The 16,153-nt window shown below is 40.6% G+C and overlaps 1 protein-coding gene across 10 annotated transcripts in view; it reads right to left on the bottom strand.

The window, feature by feature from the left end:
* LOC121911630 (ryanodine receptor 2-like) overlaps positions 1–16,153 on the bottom strand; it is a 189,332-nt gene that overhangs the window by 171,924 nt on the left and 1,255 nt on the right. For all 10 annotated transcript variants that reach the window (XM_042433296.1, XM_042433290.1, XM_042433297.1 and 7 more), the window contains exons 2-26: positions 14,757–14,876; positions 14,267–14,371; positions 11,939–12,013; positions 11,733–11,811; positions 11,448–11,560; positions 10,939–11,062; positions 10,634–10,730; positions 10,474–10,548; positions 9,904–10,060; positions 9,544–9,708; positions 9,243–9,364; positions 8,089–8,272; positions 7,866–8,001; positions 7,583–7,678; positions 7,222–7,340; positions 6,752–6,885; positions 4,454–4,695; positions 3,196–3,388; positions 2,734–2,953; positions 2,489–2,593; positions 2,196–2,299; positions 1,857–1,940; positions 1,408–1,567; positions 1,081–1,228; positions 606–814 (exon numbers count right to left, since the gene is read on the bottom strand). In XM_042433296.1, the coding sequence (XP_042289230.1) occupies positions 606–814; positions 1,081–1,228; positions 1,408–1,567; positions 1,857–1,940; positions 2,196–2,299; positions 2,489–2,593; positions 2,734–2,953; positions 3,196–3,388; positions 4,454–4,695; positions 6,752–6,885; positions 7,222–7,340; positions 7,583–7,678; positions 7,866–8,001; positions 8,089–8,272; positions 9,243–9,364; positions 9,544–9,708; positions 9,904–10,060; positions 10,474–10,548; positions 10,634–10,730; positions 10,939–11,062; positions 11,448–11,560; positions 11,733–11,811; positions 11,939–12,013; positions 14,267–14,371; positions 14,757–14,876 (3,366 nt within the window). The remainder of the gene's footprint in view (positions 1–605; positions 815–1,080; positions 1,229–1,407; positions 1,568–1,856; positions 1,941–2,195; positions 2,300–2,488; positions 2,594–2,733; positions 2,954–3,195; positions 3,389–4,453; positions 4,696–6,751; positions 6,886–7,221; positions 7,341–7,582; positions 7,679–7,865; positions 8,002–8,088; positions 8,273–9,242; positions 9,365–9,543; positions 9,709–9,903; positions 10,061–10,473; positions 10,549–10,633; positions 10,731–10,938; positions 11,063–11,447; positions 11,561–11,732; positions 11,812–11,938; positions 12,014–14,266; positions 14,372–14,756; positions 14,877–16,153) is intronic.

The following is a 16,153-nucleotide window of genomic DNA, read 5'->3' as shown; positions in this document are numbered from 1 at the left end:
TATAATTATGATTTTTCGTGTAATAATCTGAAATAGTTTGGAAAAAGCCCAGCAAAAATTGGCACTGTTTGATCTCACCCATTGATTAATCAGGGTTACACATCTTAATTACAGCTTCGCTCTAATTGTGACAGCTGTGTTGTTGGTCAAGTACTGGCTTGAATTCAGATGATACTGCCTGAACGTGCAACTTGCATACGCAATGTGCTGCAGTAAGCTACAGTATTTCTTTGGATATTTTGCTGTTTAATTTCAATTCTTCTCATTTGACGGTTATTTCAAAGAGGAGCACAAGGCTGGCTCTCTGCCTCATCGTCTGCTCTCCAAAACATCCTCTGGCACCAATAATGATCACACAGCTAGAGTACACCAGTTTGTAAACAGATTTTAACTTTTTATTAGATCCAGATATTGTAATTCTGTATACTGTGAGAGTAAATCAAGAAAAGTCTAAGAACTGTGGGGAAACAGAGCCCTATTTTTTCAGTATACTTGAGGAATGTTCAAGTAAGAAAAAAAATCCACACTGGGGCTTTAAAACTGTGATTTAAGCTCAAAATTGATATATTGGCCATATTAAGAACTGTAAAATTTTAATATCTCACCTCAAATCCATCAAAGACATATGCCTGGTCATCTGAGCCGAGTTCTTTATCTGGGGTACACCCTGGCCGGGCCCAGCCAACTCTCATATTCCCCGCTGTCACTATTTCAAATTCAAAGTACCACTTCCCCCGGGTCACAGCATATGATTTATCTGGTCTGAACACTCTGCACTTCTCAGCAGAGAAGAGACATGGGTTTGATAACGTGCCTGCAAAGCCAAGAAACAAAGAAAATGTTATCCACTAAAATAAAAACTTAATTCTCATTAAATAAAGTGTAGCTTTGCAATGTTATGTTGTAAATCTTTACTGTATTTTAAATGTTGTTAAATAGAGAAACTAATACACTGAATTTTATTTTTACTCGGAAACAGCAGTGTAACTTAATTCTACTTACATTCATTAGCTTAGGCTGGTTGCTACAATAATTAACAGTTAATGAACTGTGCTGAAACTCATAAGAGTAATAACGTACTCTGTTCCTGGTTAAGGAGCTCCAGGCTGTAACCGTAGGCAAGCAGGGTGCTCACAGTATCTCTGACACCCTCCCTGCCCACTCGCCTACTCTTTTCATCAAGAAGGCTGTAAGGCACAAGGTACGGGCTCCTCTTGGCTTTCACATCCTAAAAATATAGAAGCAAAAAGAGAAAAAATGGGAAACAGTATCAATGTTTGAGTCACCAGAGCATGTTGTTGTTGTGTGTGTATCCATGTTGTGACTGAGAGACAATATACAGGGATTTTTTTTACTTCCACCTCAGCAGTGCCTGACCAATGTAGTAACACATCACAGAACATAAACCTGTTGGGCTCCATAGGTCCATCCCTGCTTGATACGCTCTCTGGCCCATACATTGTGACCATCCTCTGCCAACAAAGTAATCACTTCCTCATGGGATGGGCTCAGAAAAACCTGGCTTAAGTCTACTGGGGCAGGCCTGTAACCACTAGGCTGCTCATACCTGAGAAGGGAATAAAAATTAGACTTGAGTGTGTCAGGATCACAACGGACATTCAAAAATTATTGTAAAATTAAGGGTTATGATGTAGTTGTGCTTTTACAGTATTTATGGATATGAGATAGCCATCAGACATATTGCTGCTGTAGACAAACTCTAAAATTAGACATGTGGGGCTACAGCAACAATGTCCCATGCTGAAAAATTGATCCCCCCAATTTTTTTTTCTATTCACAAGGACATCAAACAAAATGCAATCAAAGATAATCTTGAACATGTGATTAATACATACTTGGTGGAAAGTCTTGTGTATCTGACTCTCTCCTCTCTGTGGTCATCACTCAAAGCAATGTGGACACCAAGGGCAAGGAGTGTCCTCCAATGACAAAAATAAACAAACAGAAAAATTCACTATGATTAGAATAAATGCCCTGACAGTTACTACAGATTTCAACTTATTTTTTTCATGTAAATTTGAATGGAGAGGACTGTTGACATGCATCTGTGCGTCATAATGTTTTTATTCCAAAATTGAAATCATATCAATAAATCTCACAAAAAAAACATTAAAATAATGAAGCAAAAATATGATTTTTTTTGTCTATTGTATGATACAGGTGATAGAGCTCACCTGAGGGTGTCCTGAGCAATCTGACGATTGTGGTTCCTGTCCTGCTCTGGCAGCTTGGAGAACTCCACCAGACAAGCATCATGCTTTATCCCCTCATCTCTCACCTGTTTGACAAAAACTAATATATTTCTCACTGCAAGCAAAACTGAAGCAAGCTGGGCCAGTAAAGGTACCAATGGTAGTAATTTCTTACATACTTCAGTATGTGAAAAGGTGTTAAAACTATTATCTGTCATTTAATTTATGCAATGTAATTAAATCATGTTTTGATGTTGTTGTTTCTCTTTTCTTACAGATCCATATGTCCATCCAAGATCAATCTTGTCCATTGCCCAGAGTTCATGGATATTCTCAGCCATTTTTTCTTGGATATCCTTAATTTGCGGGGGCAATACCACCTATGACAGTAATACATATTTTGAGCACAAAGGAAAAACTTCAAATTAGATATAAACATAACTGAATATCTACAAGAAATCTGGACTCTCTAAAAATAACAGAATAAGTACGAAACATAAATGCCTGTGCTGATTTTTACCTTGTTGATGTCTACTGGCGTTGGAGTGAAGGTAACTGGAGTGACGGGTACTAAAGGGCCAATGAGCTCTTGTTTCCCATCTCTATGATCCATGATGTATCTATGACATGGCTCTACCTTCAGCTTGACTCTAGGAAGCAGAGCCTCAGAGCAGGGAGCAAAACCTGGCGGGGGCAGGAACCGAAACTCTCCATGCGTTCCCCCAAGCAGAAAACGAACCCTTGTTTCCAGAAACAGGACAAGAAAAGCATTTACTGTAATGTAGTGTGGCTTTAATAGAGACAGAAACAAAATGTTCAGGGATGATGTTTCAGTACACTTGAGAATAACCTGCTGAAAAACAATAAAAAAGTCTTTAAATGCAGCATTGAATACAGCATTTTAAGTCAACTTTAACAACTGAGAGAAACTAAAAGGCATCCATGTAGGACAGTTAAACACAAGCATATCTCCACTACTCACTTGACTCCAGCAGAGAGGCTGACCACAGGATAAAGAAGTCCATTAGCGCTGAAGTTCTCCAGCATGCCCTGCACAGGCAAACCGTTGACCCGAAATGAGATGCAGGGAGCACTGAGGTCAAGGCAGCAGCTGACAATGTCGTCATTTTTCAGCAGGTGAGGGAAGGGAGAGTTCACTCTGCGAGCCACACAGCCTAAGATACATGAGACGCAGCCTTTAAAGTCATTCATGTTCAGATTTTCCTTTTTGGTTTCTTCTCAACTCAAAATGAGACAGCATTTGTTAAGCATAGCAACACATCACTGAGACTGAAAGATTTGCTTTATTAAAAGAAAGCCCAAAGGCTGAAATAGAACAAAATGAATGTTTTTGTACCATTTCCATAAGATCTATGCATCTCTGTACCATTAATGAATATAACATACTGTAAAAGGTTGTAGCTTACATGCTTCTGGGCCCACTGCCGGACTATGATTGACAGGTACTATTACAATATAACATGAAAGGATATTATCAAATGCAGCCATTATTAAATCTGATTAATTCTCAATATGTAACGACTGTTTTGCATTCAGTGTTGTTACAGCAAATACTTCCCCACACTGTACGAGACTAAAATGCAATGCCCCTGTTAATTTTCAAGTCTTCCTGTTTTCTGAATTGATCTTAATGTGATTTAAACCAATCTTTGTCATAATAAAAAGTATTGCTGTTGCATCATTACTGCTGCTGCTGTTGCTCCTGATTTATTATCATCACTTCCAGTCTATCTATGTGCAGCCTTAAAAGAACAAACAGTAATATGTTACTAGCTCTCTTTGTATAATTAAGTGTTGCTGAACAATGGCAGTCACAGCTGTAATTTCGATGGCGGCTGAGATGTCAATTTTTCTAAGCAGACAAATAATAAAGCATCCATTTTATTGAATTTCTTGGTCATTTTAATTAAGCATGGTAAATCTACCACAAATCAATTCCATGGCACTAAATCAAATGCACTGACCTTGTACCATTTTGTAACATCTCTAGATACTGATGTTAGTCTAAAAAAAACGTACCCTGGAATATGTGGAGCAATATACTTGAGTGTACAGTTTTCTTGTAATTTGATTATGCATTCTCTCTACTTTAGTTTGTGGAAAGATTCAAGATCACAAGACTGAAATATAGTTGCACATCATAATTCAGTGTGCCAGTTCCTCTGTATTTCTTATACAATACACTGAATCTTGTATCTCTGGTTTAATCTCATCCTCACCTGACCAGAGGTGAAGCCCATCAAAGCCATAGGAGCAAAGGTCATCTCCCACCCCGTTGCCCCCCCAGCCTTCACCTCCTGTAGGCCTGGGCTGGTAGCCCTCAGTGCAAGCCCAGCCGACACGCAGGTGGGTGGGTTCAGACGTAAGGAAGGGGTCTACATGATCCACAACCAGCTCATAGTACCATCTCCGATGTTGAGCTGAATCTTCCCCCATGGCCAGAAAGATGTTTGGTCTCATGCTTTGGTTGAGTGAGGTGCAGAGAGTGCGAGAAAGACAAAAAACAGAAGATAACGGTGCATTTCCTTGCTAAGATTAAGCTATATTTGGTCTGGTTATAATGTTTTTTAGTGTAACCTTCATTTCACACACATGAATATGTTAGTAAAGTAGGTTGAAAGAAATGTTACAAAACTGTACAGAAACATGATTAAGACTACTAATGACTACTGTACACGATTTAAAAAGATTAATGAACGATAAAAAAATGAATCACTAAAAAAATGGACAATTAAATGCAGTTTTTGAAAATCTCCTGAAACAGCAATCTTCAGAAATAATACTCTTTTGGACGTATTTATCATCACCTGAGAAAATTTCAGGTGCTAAATTAAAAAAGGTGGGATGGGGGATGTACTGTATATGACTGGAGTGGGTTAAACTATACTGACTTTTCTTTGTTGCACCAAAGTGAATCATTTAACAGATTATCTAAATTATGGAAGATATTTGTTTGAATTTAACCATACGGTCCTGTGTGGGACCACAAAAATTTTGTTCTCTAAGCAGCCCACACGAAAGCATAACTCAGCTCCCATAGACACAGCTCATTGCACTGTTGCATAAATGTAAAAGTGAATGAACAAATAACAAACACAGAAACAGGCTCTCGAAGCGGTTCTGCTTTTGACCTCCTAATATCAATGCTGAAACAAAATTACCAGAGATAATTTGGGAGCTCTATGAGAGACAATGAGATGGAGAGGAATGTGAACGAGTAAATCACCAATACATTGCTGGAATTAAAATGAGGTGAGTGAAGACAAGAAGATGAAAAAGAAAAAGAAATTGATTAGATAAAGGGAAGGAGGATGAAAGCAAATGTACCAACGAGGCATTTAGTTGATCAAGAGGTAAAAGTGATAGAATGAGAAATGGCTTGAGGAGGAAGAGAGAGCTGGGGAAAGCTGGGGAATTGGGCTGAGCAGGTGTAAAGAATGTGAAACAAAATAAGCTATAAAGCCTGAGGAGCAAAATTGGCTGCTGATAGAGAAAAGCATGATAAAGAAAGCAGCTGCTGAGGAAGAAAGGGCAGATGGAGTTAAAAAAAGAAACAAGTTCAAAGGAACAGGGAAACGGAGGCTGCCTACAAGATCAGACTGGCACAGCGGGCCAAAATATTGACAGACAGAGAAGGAAAACATGAAATATGATGAAACTGGCTAAAAAATGTCCAAAGACTAACTCTGTTGAGCCAAACCACCTCAGGCAGTGGGCAATTTTTCCAAAGTCTCATTGGAAGAGGCTGAACATCAGCATTATTGGTCTGATCTACTCAGACAAAAAGACATGGTAGAGCAAATGAAGAGACGACTCTGAAGAAGACAAGTAATTCTTCAATTAACACAAGTCCAACCAAGAAAATATGAGCGCTGTACTACTACGAGAAATCTGAAGTATTTCTTGTGTCATGGATGCGGACATCATTACAGACAGAAAACTTCAAGGATACCAAGGCCCGCAGCAATGAGATCTCCACAGTTGACAAGTGGCGCTCAGCTAAACAAACTCTTCATTCAATGCAAAGAGTAAATACAAGCGAGGACAGAGTATGGGAAGACACACTCCATGCAACACAATTTTAAATGTGCACTTTTGGTTACTGGCATGGTCACGGGTTGTCATTTGTCACTGATTGGTTGCCAAATTTGAATAATTATCTAAAACGAGCTTGTCAGAAGGCAGACGGCAGAAGAGAGAGTAGAGATATGAAGGCATGATAGTGGCGTGCTGCAGAAGGGACTCCTATATTGAGACTGCGATGGAGGATGAATGACAACCCAAGTATTTTGGTTTAGTTTCTGTCTGCGTCTATTTGTTAAGCTAAATGTACTGAAACCAACGCCGAGCTCAGTGCACACTTTTTGTGCAGTGAATGCCACAAATAGAAAAAAAATTAGTTCAGAGAAATGAAGAAAAGCACTGAACAAAAAAAAAGAATAGGAGAGAATGGAAGAGAGAAAGAGTCAGAGACAAAACAAAGCTGTCCCATTTAGAGAAAACATTCTAAATTGTACCTGGTGACCTGATTAACCAGACGTGTTTGGAGCAGCAAGTCTCTCTCTGGCAGCAGATTGTCACAGATGAGGTTCTGATTGGACCGCACCGCGACACCATGGCACACACACAGAGAACACAGCAACTCCAGCACCTGGAACAAAGCCTGTCAGCGCTTCATCCAACAATAGCTTCATAAACACAATGATATTATCCCACATTAGGGAAAAATCAAAAGCTACTGTTACTTTATAGCCACAATACTTGTTTCTACAGTTTTGCATTAAACATTGACACTAATACATTTCAACAGATTTTGCACATACATTTACAGTCTAAGAGGTCAATTATGGGATGACATATTTAACCGGGGTGATTTTTCTTTACATAAATTTAGATGAGTTACTCTTTATCAACCAGTGCAACAATAATTGGTCATTTTGTTTCCAGTATTTATTCCACAAACACATAAAAACCCTGCAGACACTACCTTATGATTGCATCCATGCTTGTCTAGAAAAGAGACGATAGAATGAATGTGTCCCTCTTTGATGACATTGAGTGCTTCAGGACTTTCCACTAGGACACAGTGCAGAACCTCCAAAACTCCTGTACATGACAGTTATTAATTACTCAATACCCTGTGTTTACTGTCTATATGCCTATATTTTGCTATAATGATGAAATAAAATATAAGTAATCTCAGAAATATATATATATATATTTTAAAAAAACAGTGTATAAGTAGAACATTTCACCGCATAATCAATCATGTAAAACTACTTGAACAGCTGTATCAAACTATATCTTTTTTTTGCAAATAATAAAAAATGCCCATAAATCCAACTGACCAGAAGAGGCCTCCAGCCGGTCTAGCCTACCAATCAGCCAGTCTAGTGAACCTGAGAAATGTGCACAGTTTACACGGTTTCCCCGGATCAGAGCAGCTGAAGGAGAAAAAAGAAAGAAACCTTAGGAGAGTGTTCGTGTTTCACAATACTTAAGCACTAATGCAAATGCAACCCATTGAGTTATTCAAAATTGTAGAGTTCAAACTATACTTTTGGTCATTTATTTATCATATTTTAATCAAAGTGTATATGAATGGCCATCTATACTCAGAAGATGCCTTACCCAGTAGTTCATAGAAACGGTTGAGAATGGTCTCCCACTCTTCTCCTGTGTCACCCTGAGCCGCTTCAGCAAACTGTGACGCACTGCTGTATTGTTGTAGACGGTCAATACAGTCTAGGACCAAATCTATCACACCCTGAGGAGAGACGAGGGTATACTTTTGGAACACAGACAAATATATCACAATTAGGACCAAATTATTCATTCACACATATATATTTACCTCCTCTTGAAACATGTTCTGCCGATTCTTTAGCGCTGCCATGCTGTTCTGTTTAGCTTCATGGCCCAGCCCCTCTGGTGGTGGCTGGAAATAGTTTATTAGATCTTGCAGACTGCATGTCACTGTCTCCATTGGCAAAGTGACAGAGGGAAGGTTTCCTTGTTGACTAAAACCATCAAGTTTCCTAAAGAAAAGGTGGATTAAGAATGCAACAATACATCAAAGAGGAGATTAGTTTCTATTTTTGTGAACTTTTTTAAAAGGTATCTGATGTTTGTTCAAGGCCCCCAGCGTCGCTATGCACTTTCTATGTGCAGGTACCCAGATTCTGGAAATGAAAGTGGAGCCTGTGGAGCCTACTTGAAAACTATTTTTGTTTAGTAAATTTCTACTGTCAGTCATCCTGGTGAAGACAGTTTGGGCAGCCACTGTCTTTTCACCTCCTAATGAACTCTGCTGCTGATAAGACAGCTGGTTCTGAGGACAGTGAACCTGAATGTAGGTCAGAGTAGGCATGGACTGAACAGACATAACACTTCAATGTTAATCTATCTGTCACTTTTGATAAGGACAGAGGGTGTTGTATGTCGTATAGATTGTAAAGTCCTTTAAAGCAAATGTGTTGTTTAGGGCTACATGAATAAAATTAACCATGTTATTTTGTTGTTAAAGAGGGAAAGCAGAACATGTGAGTGAGTATCTGAGCCACACGTGATTCCATCTTCCAGGGTTTTCTCTCTGTGAAGTTGGGAAATTTATTATGCAACTCCAGTGGTATTTTGAAATGTTCCTCTTTTATTGCTATGGTATACCACAAGATTTTTTTCAGGTATTCCAGGTCAACCAAAGTCTGTGGTAATGTGACTGGGTATCATGTGTGTATGTGTGTGCAACATCTAAAGTACAATACTGGGACGTCTCACACGCAGCTATAGATAGAATTTGGATGTTCTGTGATACGTCAATCGAGTACCCCACATATACCTCGCGGTCATGTACAAAGCTTGTGGTATAAACTCACTGTAAACTGAATATTTAGTGCAACATTTAGCAACTGCAACTGGAAACAAAAACTTTCACTGTGTCAGTGTAACCAAATCTCTATCTGTGTGTTATTCAGAGTTGACCCAGGGTCTAGATGTGGCATCCAGTACCTGATAAAGCGAGTGAAAAGGAGAATAGCAGTCCTGATGAGCCTGGCAGTGTGAGACTCTTCCCTCTGAGACCGAGACAGTGTCAGCCCATCATCCATGTGACCCTCGCTGTGTAAAATGGCCTGGAAACACATAATTTGAAATCATTTCCTCCTGAGTCTTTCAGTAAGTTAAAATGTGATTTAAAACATTTACATTTTCTATATTTTCATGGGGTAAACAGAACAGTGCATAAAATGAGTACTTTTGGTTAATCAAGAATGATTCTCTCCTAATAGTGCTTTTAAATTTATAGGTTTACCTTTCGCTGAGCTCCTCCCATGCGTGTAGATTTGGTATCAGTTGCTTGGTAGGTGAGCCACAGTCCAGAATCTACATGCTGAACATAACAAATGGAGTCTCCATACTTGATCTCAGGGGTCCCCATGCCATCGACATTAGTCTTTGTTCCAGTGTCAAGCTTCTCCTAAAGGCAAAAATCTGTTGTTAAATGCATCACAAATACATGTGTTTCTTTCATAATAAACTGATCTGATTATAAGCTGCTGAAATTTACTTATACATAGTAATGACTTAAAAAACTCCAGACTATGGAAACCCTCATATTACGAATTGATCACAACAGTCTTAAAAAAGTGGTGTATTTCTCCTGACTCCTGACCTTCGATGATCGGAAGCAGAAGGATGTTGTGTTGATGTCAGCCTTGTCCCGATCAACCAGATGTAGGCCTTTCTCCTCTGTAAGACCTAGATACCTCCCAGTGGTTACATGGCAGAGTCGGAAAGTCTGTCCCCAGCATGTATGCCTACCGCTCCACCTGAGAAACATCAAGGGCATTGTGTTTTTATTGGCCTTTCTGAACAATCTGCTACATTTAGTTGTTCCTTTTTATTGCTGAAATGGCAGGGGAGCAAGCAAGGGACATAAAACCCTAATTCTGGGCCGGTGATATTAAATAGCAACAGCAACTCTGCACAGTTGTGTGGACAAAAACAGCAGAAACAGAAATTCTGGGCCCTGCTCTGGCAGTGACCAGGAGCAGTGTGTGTGCACAGCATTTGATATTGACTCCTTCTGTGTTCTCGTGTGTGTGTGTGTGTGCATTTTTTCTTGTTTTTTATGTATTTATCTAATAATAAGTTTAAAACTTAATGCCATTCTATTATATTTGGCTAAATATTACTTGAAACTGCAAGTGAGCTGATCATCACCTGAAATCCATATACTTACACAACACGCAGAATCTCCAGCCTCCAGAGAGAGCGGGCATGGCTGGAGACTGATCCAATCTCATAATGCATTATCCTAGGTTAAGAAAGAAGACATGACCAAAGAAGAAAAGGACATTTTGTCGAGCAGACATGAGAGGGGATTAGTCTTTTCAACTGACCTTTGTAGCTCCTCTCCCTGCTCTGTGGAGGGAATAGTCAGACATGCGTCACTATGGCTGTGGAGTAGCCTCAATGTGTCGCCCCCCTTCAGGAATCCTAGAAGTAGCACAACAGAGACCAGATGTGATCTTTATTAAAATAGGCCTTTCGCTTTTAATTGAAGGCACAGCTTTGTACAGTTTGCAAAAAGAGAGGATCACTACATATCGCTGGAATGCCTCTTTGACCAACCACATTGCTTGATCATCTCAATTATATAATTTTAAAGATGAATACATAAATTAATATAATTAAACAAACTTGCCTTGAGCGACTCCACCTCCAGAGCAGATGGGAGCAACACTCCAGAGAGTCTGCTGGAAGGCTGCATTAACAATGAGACTGTCACTCAAGCTCTTGTTGTCAAATACAGTGCCAGAGGACAGGTGCTGGGAAGAAACAAAATGATAATAGCAAAAATGGGCTCATCAACAAAAATCCAACTTCAGTTTTTTTTTCTACAACAATAGCTTTTATCATAAACAATTATGCTAAACTCCTCATCAGAGGCTGAGAGACAAAGATTGCGAACTACCGAATGAACTAAAAGGAGATGAAACCAGTATCTTCTGATTCTGCACAGCTCAGGAGAAAGATGGAGAAGAAATGCAGTGGAAAAGAACACATATTCCCATATTTACCCACTTTAAATCTTAAATTAGTAGTATTTTTTTTCTTTACATGCGTTAATGTGTTTGACATCTAATATGGTCTGAAATACCATATCATACACCTAATTCTTTGGTGTATGGTACCTATATTTTCTTGATTTACCAGATATCTCTCTGAGGACACATTGACCAGTATGAGGTCATCTCCAACACGCACTTTCTCACCCTCTGACCTCTGTCTGGATGCCGGGTGGACCGTCCACCAACATGTCTCACCTGAAACACACACAAAGAGAATATACAAGAATAAAACAAATTTCATTATAACTATGGAAAAACAAGATAATATGATACAAATTGCAAATATCTTATAGAGATATAAGAGAAAGAAAGAGAAAGATATACTGATATTACAATATTATGTTTAAAAAGGTCCTACACCAAATACCTGCTTTATCCTCTTGCAGACCAACATCAAAAGCCAGCTTGTCAGTTGAAGACTGAGATGAAGACAAGCAGCTGAGATACTGGGAATAAAGTGAACAATAGTAGAACAATAGTTCATGAACATATAAACAATTATTTCTAAAAAAGTTTAAGAAACTTTGACAAAAGTAAGACTGCAATCTTCTGCATTATTCCACGAGGACTCACCATCCCACTGTATGAGTGTAGGAACAACACTGACTGGCCATATAGAAGCGTGCGATGGCTACCTCCGGCTCCCACCTGTAAAAGCCAATCACACAGGACACAATGACTTATACAATGAGTATGAGAAAACACATTTACAGAAACGTAAAAAGTGAATAAAGTCCAAAAGAAATTAACAAAAACTGAGATAAATACAGCAAATTGAAAAAACACAAACAATTGTCAATTTAAATAATGGCAAATAGAAATTGAGAAGAACAGAGAAAATGATGATGATGATTTGTCAGTGTTATAAAACTGTGCTAACTTTGTGGCTCCAGATGAATAAATACAGTCCAAATCCCTCTAAAAAAGTATCAAATAAAATCCTAGTCTCTATTGCAGCAAATAGTGCACTGAATAGTACAGTCAAGTCCAACTGAAATCACATTTAGTCAACCCTTTTTGCAGTCAATGGTAACAGTGTTGTGTTTTTTTTCTTTTTTTATTGCTAATAGTTCTTATTATTAAAAGGAAAATTAAAAAAAAGTCTTAGGGAAAAAGGGACAAACTAAACAAACTCGCACTGTAGCACAGCGTTAGCAGCAGTACTGAAGATTAAGGACCTCAGCAGTACCTAAACAGAGTGAAGTGACATACGTTTGCATGCTGTTTAATGTTCTGCAGCTGAGCAGCTGATAAGCTATCAAGCCTGCAAACTGACAGCAGTGCACTTTTCCCAGTGAACATTGATTCAGTGGCTCGTTCAACAACAATTCATTCTATGTCGTACGTACTCCGCTCTCTAACAGGCTTCGCTATTGGTTTACCTCTATGAGGCTCTGCTTCGGCACCGGAGAAAAACATCTTTGCACTCACCACTCAATCTTGGGGTAGCACCCGCACAGCACCATCCCCCTATAAATCCCCAGCAGTATCATTGCTCATCTCCCTTTTTCATTCAGCCACCTTTGAGAACTGATCATCACCAGCAAACTTCATTAACCATCTGGTGTCGCAGAAGAATTCACCTTCATTCGTCATGTCTGCTAGGAACCCCTGCATCTCCTGTGCCTCACCTCTGCCGCCAGCAGACTCTCACAAGTCCTGTTTTCTCTACCTGGGTTGGCAGCATCAGGCTGAGCCTGACTTCTGCGCCGCCTGCCTCGCACCCCCCTGGGAGGAGCGAGAGCTCTGCAGTTCCCCACTTGGAGACACAGACAGGCCTCTTCTCCCCGTATTTCTTGGTGCCCAAGAAATCAGGGGGCATGAGACCCATACTGGACCTGCACATCCTGGATGGCCACATTGCGCAGGGACCCAGCTCAGGACAGACAGCTTTTCTGGCGCATCTGGCCAGGCGACTGGATGACATCCATAGACCTGACCAATGCGTACTTCTATGTCCCCATTCTGGCACGCCACAGGAAGTACATGCACTTTGCAGTGGGAGGACAAAGCAACCAATACTGCTGCCTCCCATTCAGATACTCTCTGGCCCCACGCATGTTCTCCAAATGTGTGGAGACGGCGCTGGCGCCACTCAGGGAGAAAGGCTGGAGAATCTTGACCTACATAGACTGGTTGATTCTCACCGCGTCCAGGCAGGAGGTGGAAGCCTACACAGTGCTGGTCATCCTGCATATCATGCAGCTGGGCTTTTGCTGGGCCATCAACCCCAGCATGAGGTCAAGCTCCCACCAACATATCAACCTGCCGGAGCTCACAGCAGTGCAGAAGGTGCTGCTCCACTTTGCCTCACAGCTGAGTGGGAAGCACATCATGGTGAGGTCAGACAACACCACAGCGGTGGCTTACCTCAACAGACAGGGGAGTGTCAGATCCCCGGCTCTGCACAAAATGGCGGTAACAATCATGACCTTGGCAGATCACCATTTCCGCCCCCTGAAGGCCCACCATGTTCCAGGATCCCTCAACACAGGGGCAGACAGAATGTCCAGAGGGGGTCCACTTGAGGATGAGTGGAGCCTCTCCCCAAACATAGTCACACAGATGTGGCAACGATTCAGCTGACCAGTGGCCGACCTGTCCATGAGCAAGGAGAATGACAAGTGTCCTCTCTGGGGGCAACTGACGCCCCCCTTTGGGGGTGGACGTGTTGGCCCACCCGGTGTGGCCTCCTGGCCTGTTGTACGCCTACCCGCCCTTGCAGCTGATGATGCAGCTGCTCCACAGGGTCCGGACACAGCATCTATCCGTGGTAGTTAGATAAGAAGGAGACTATAGCAGGAAAGCTAATGTGGGTTGTTGTTCAGTCTGTGGCTCTTATGTAGGAGGCTGCTGTCCAGCACAGTGTGACCGAGTGCTTAGATAAGAGAAGAGACTCACCTCTGCTGCCAGGTTTTTGCTCAGGGCCAGCATCTCCTGCAGGGCTCGGACAGAGAGACACTGGGCCAGGACAAAGCCACATACAGACAAATCTGGTGGGACATTCTGTTAGAAACAGAAAGACATTAAAAGAAGTGTCATTGAGATAGCTTCACATCTGTCTACTTCCCCCAGTAGGCCAACAGTGAAGCTAGCACTGACAAGTACCAGAGAGAATTGGAAACTAGGTAGTCCAAATTGGGGGAAAAAGTGGGGAAATCATACACTATAAATAGACAATAAATTAGTCATAAACATGCTAAACCTGAAACCTGATAAGTTATTTGGAAGTGAATCAGCAGTAGAAAACTATGTATAAAACTTTTAGATACCTTTGAATAACATATTGTCATGATTATTGGACATTCATTATAACTTTACGTAGAAAGACAGGTAGAGAGAAGTCCTGTGTAACAAATTTGTGTACAACATTTCAAGTGGAGCTCTTTACCTTGCAGTTAGAGGTGGGCTCAAGCCTGCAAAGTCTGCTGCCAAATCCCTCAGCAGCAAGACAGAGTTTCACATGTTCCTCCTGGGAGGTGAAGGTACTCTGCAAAACGACCTCATCACCCTGAGAAAACACACACACACACACACACACACACACACGCACACACACACACACACACACACACACACACACACACACACACACACACACACACACACACACACACACACACACACAGATGATAGCAGTAAGTGTTACAGATTCCTATAAATCATATAAATAGAGCCCATTCACAGTATGAGTGCACATTAAGATTCAACTGAGATGTCTGTGAAGGCCAAAAGTGATATGGGTCATTTCTTCACCGTCACCTTCTTCTTCACCTTCTTCAAGCCAAAAAAAATGCAAGTACTTAGTGCTCCTTCTGAAATGTACTCTTGTCAAATTTGAAAATCGCTCTGAAGCCGCATTTAGGCTGAGGGACTCTTCAACTCTCTGTTAAATCTCATATTAACGGGGCATGGTGATCACGACCCAACATATCCATTCAGCGCTAAGGGAAATAGTGGCATAAATTTGGTGTTCAGGAATCCTGTAAACCAAACCATGAATATCTAAGAATTAACTGACAGAAACACTGAAAATATAGAGTATCTACAGAAAGAAGATAACATTTCACTGCAGGTTTTTACACATTATTTTTATTTAAGTGTATATCAGATAAACATGATCTAGCCGTACTGTAAATACATGTACAGTTTTATCTTATCTTCATTTAAATGCCAAATGGAAAACATCAAGGGAATTAGGCCTCAACGTCTATTTAAGGAACTTAAAGAGAGACAACAGACGACTGGTCTCCACTGTCCAACCAAGACTACCAACACCTCTCTGTACCCACTCTCTGCATACCTCCATATTGGGAAGATACTGCACTGTCTGGCCCCTGATTCACCCTTCCTTCCACTCTTCCTATCAGCAGTACTCTGCAATCAGTCAAACACACTGCCCAGCGCTGAGCTACTATGGGACACTGAGATGGCTAGAGGACTCAGCTCTTTTTTGAGGCACCGTACATTTGGCAAACGCCACAACACTTAATTAAAATGTTGAGAGCCTTGGCAAGTGGAGATGCATGTACAGGCTTTAAAAAATCTCAGTTTGGATTTTTATTTGTACATTTACTGTAGTAATTTATGGGAGGGATATCTGCAGTGTAATTTCATGTAGTATAGTGGATCGATCTTGCCAAATGTTTGGTCCAAATTTATGTTGTGTGTTGTATGTTTTTATATGTTGTAGCACTTTGAGATTCACTACGAATGAAAAGTGTGGTATAAGTTAAATGTATTATCAATTATTATTAAATGACTTTGGGTTCAGAAACCATCCCCATC

This window comes from Thunnus maccoyii, chromosome 14 (genome assembly GCF_910596095.1).
Source record: "Thunnus maccoyii chromosome 14, fThuMac1.1, whole genome shotgun sequence".
Classification (NCBI taxonomy): Eukaryota; Metazoa; Chordata; class Actinopteri; order Scombriformes; family Scombridae; genus Thunnus; species Thunnus maccoyii.
This window is presented reverse-complemented; position numbering and strand designations above follow the sequence as displayed.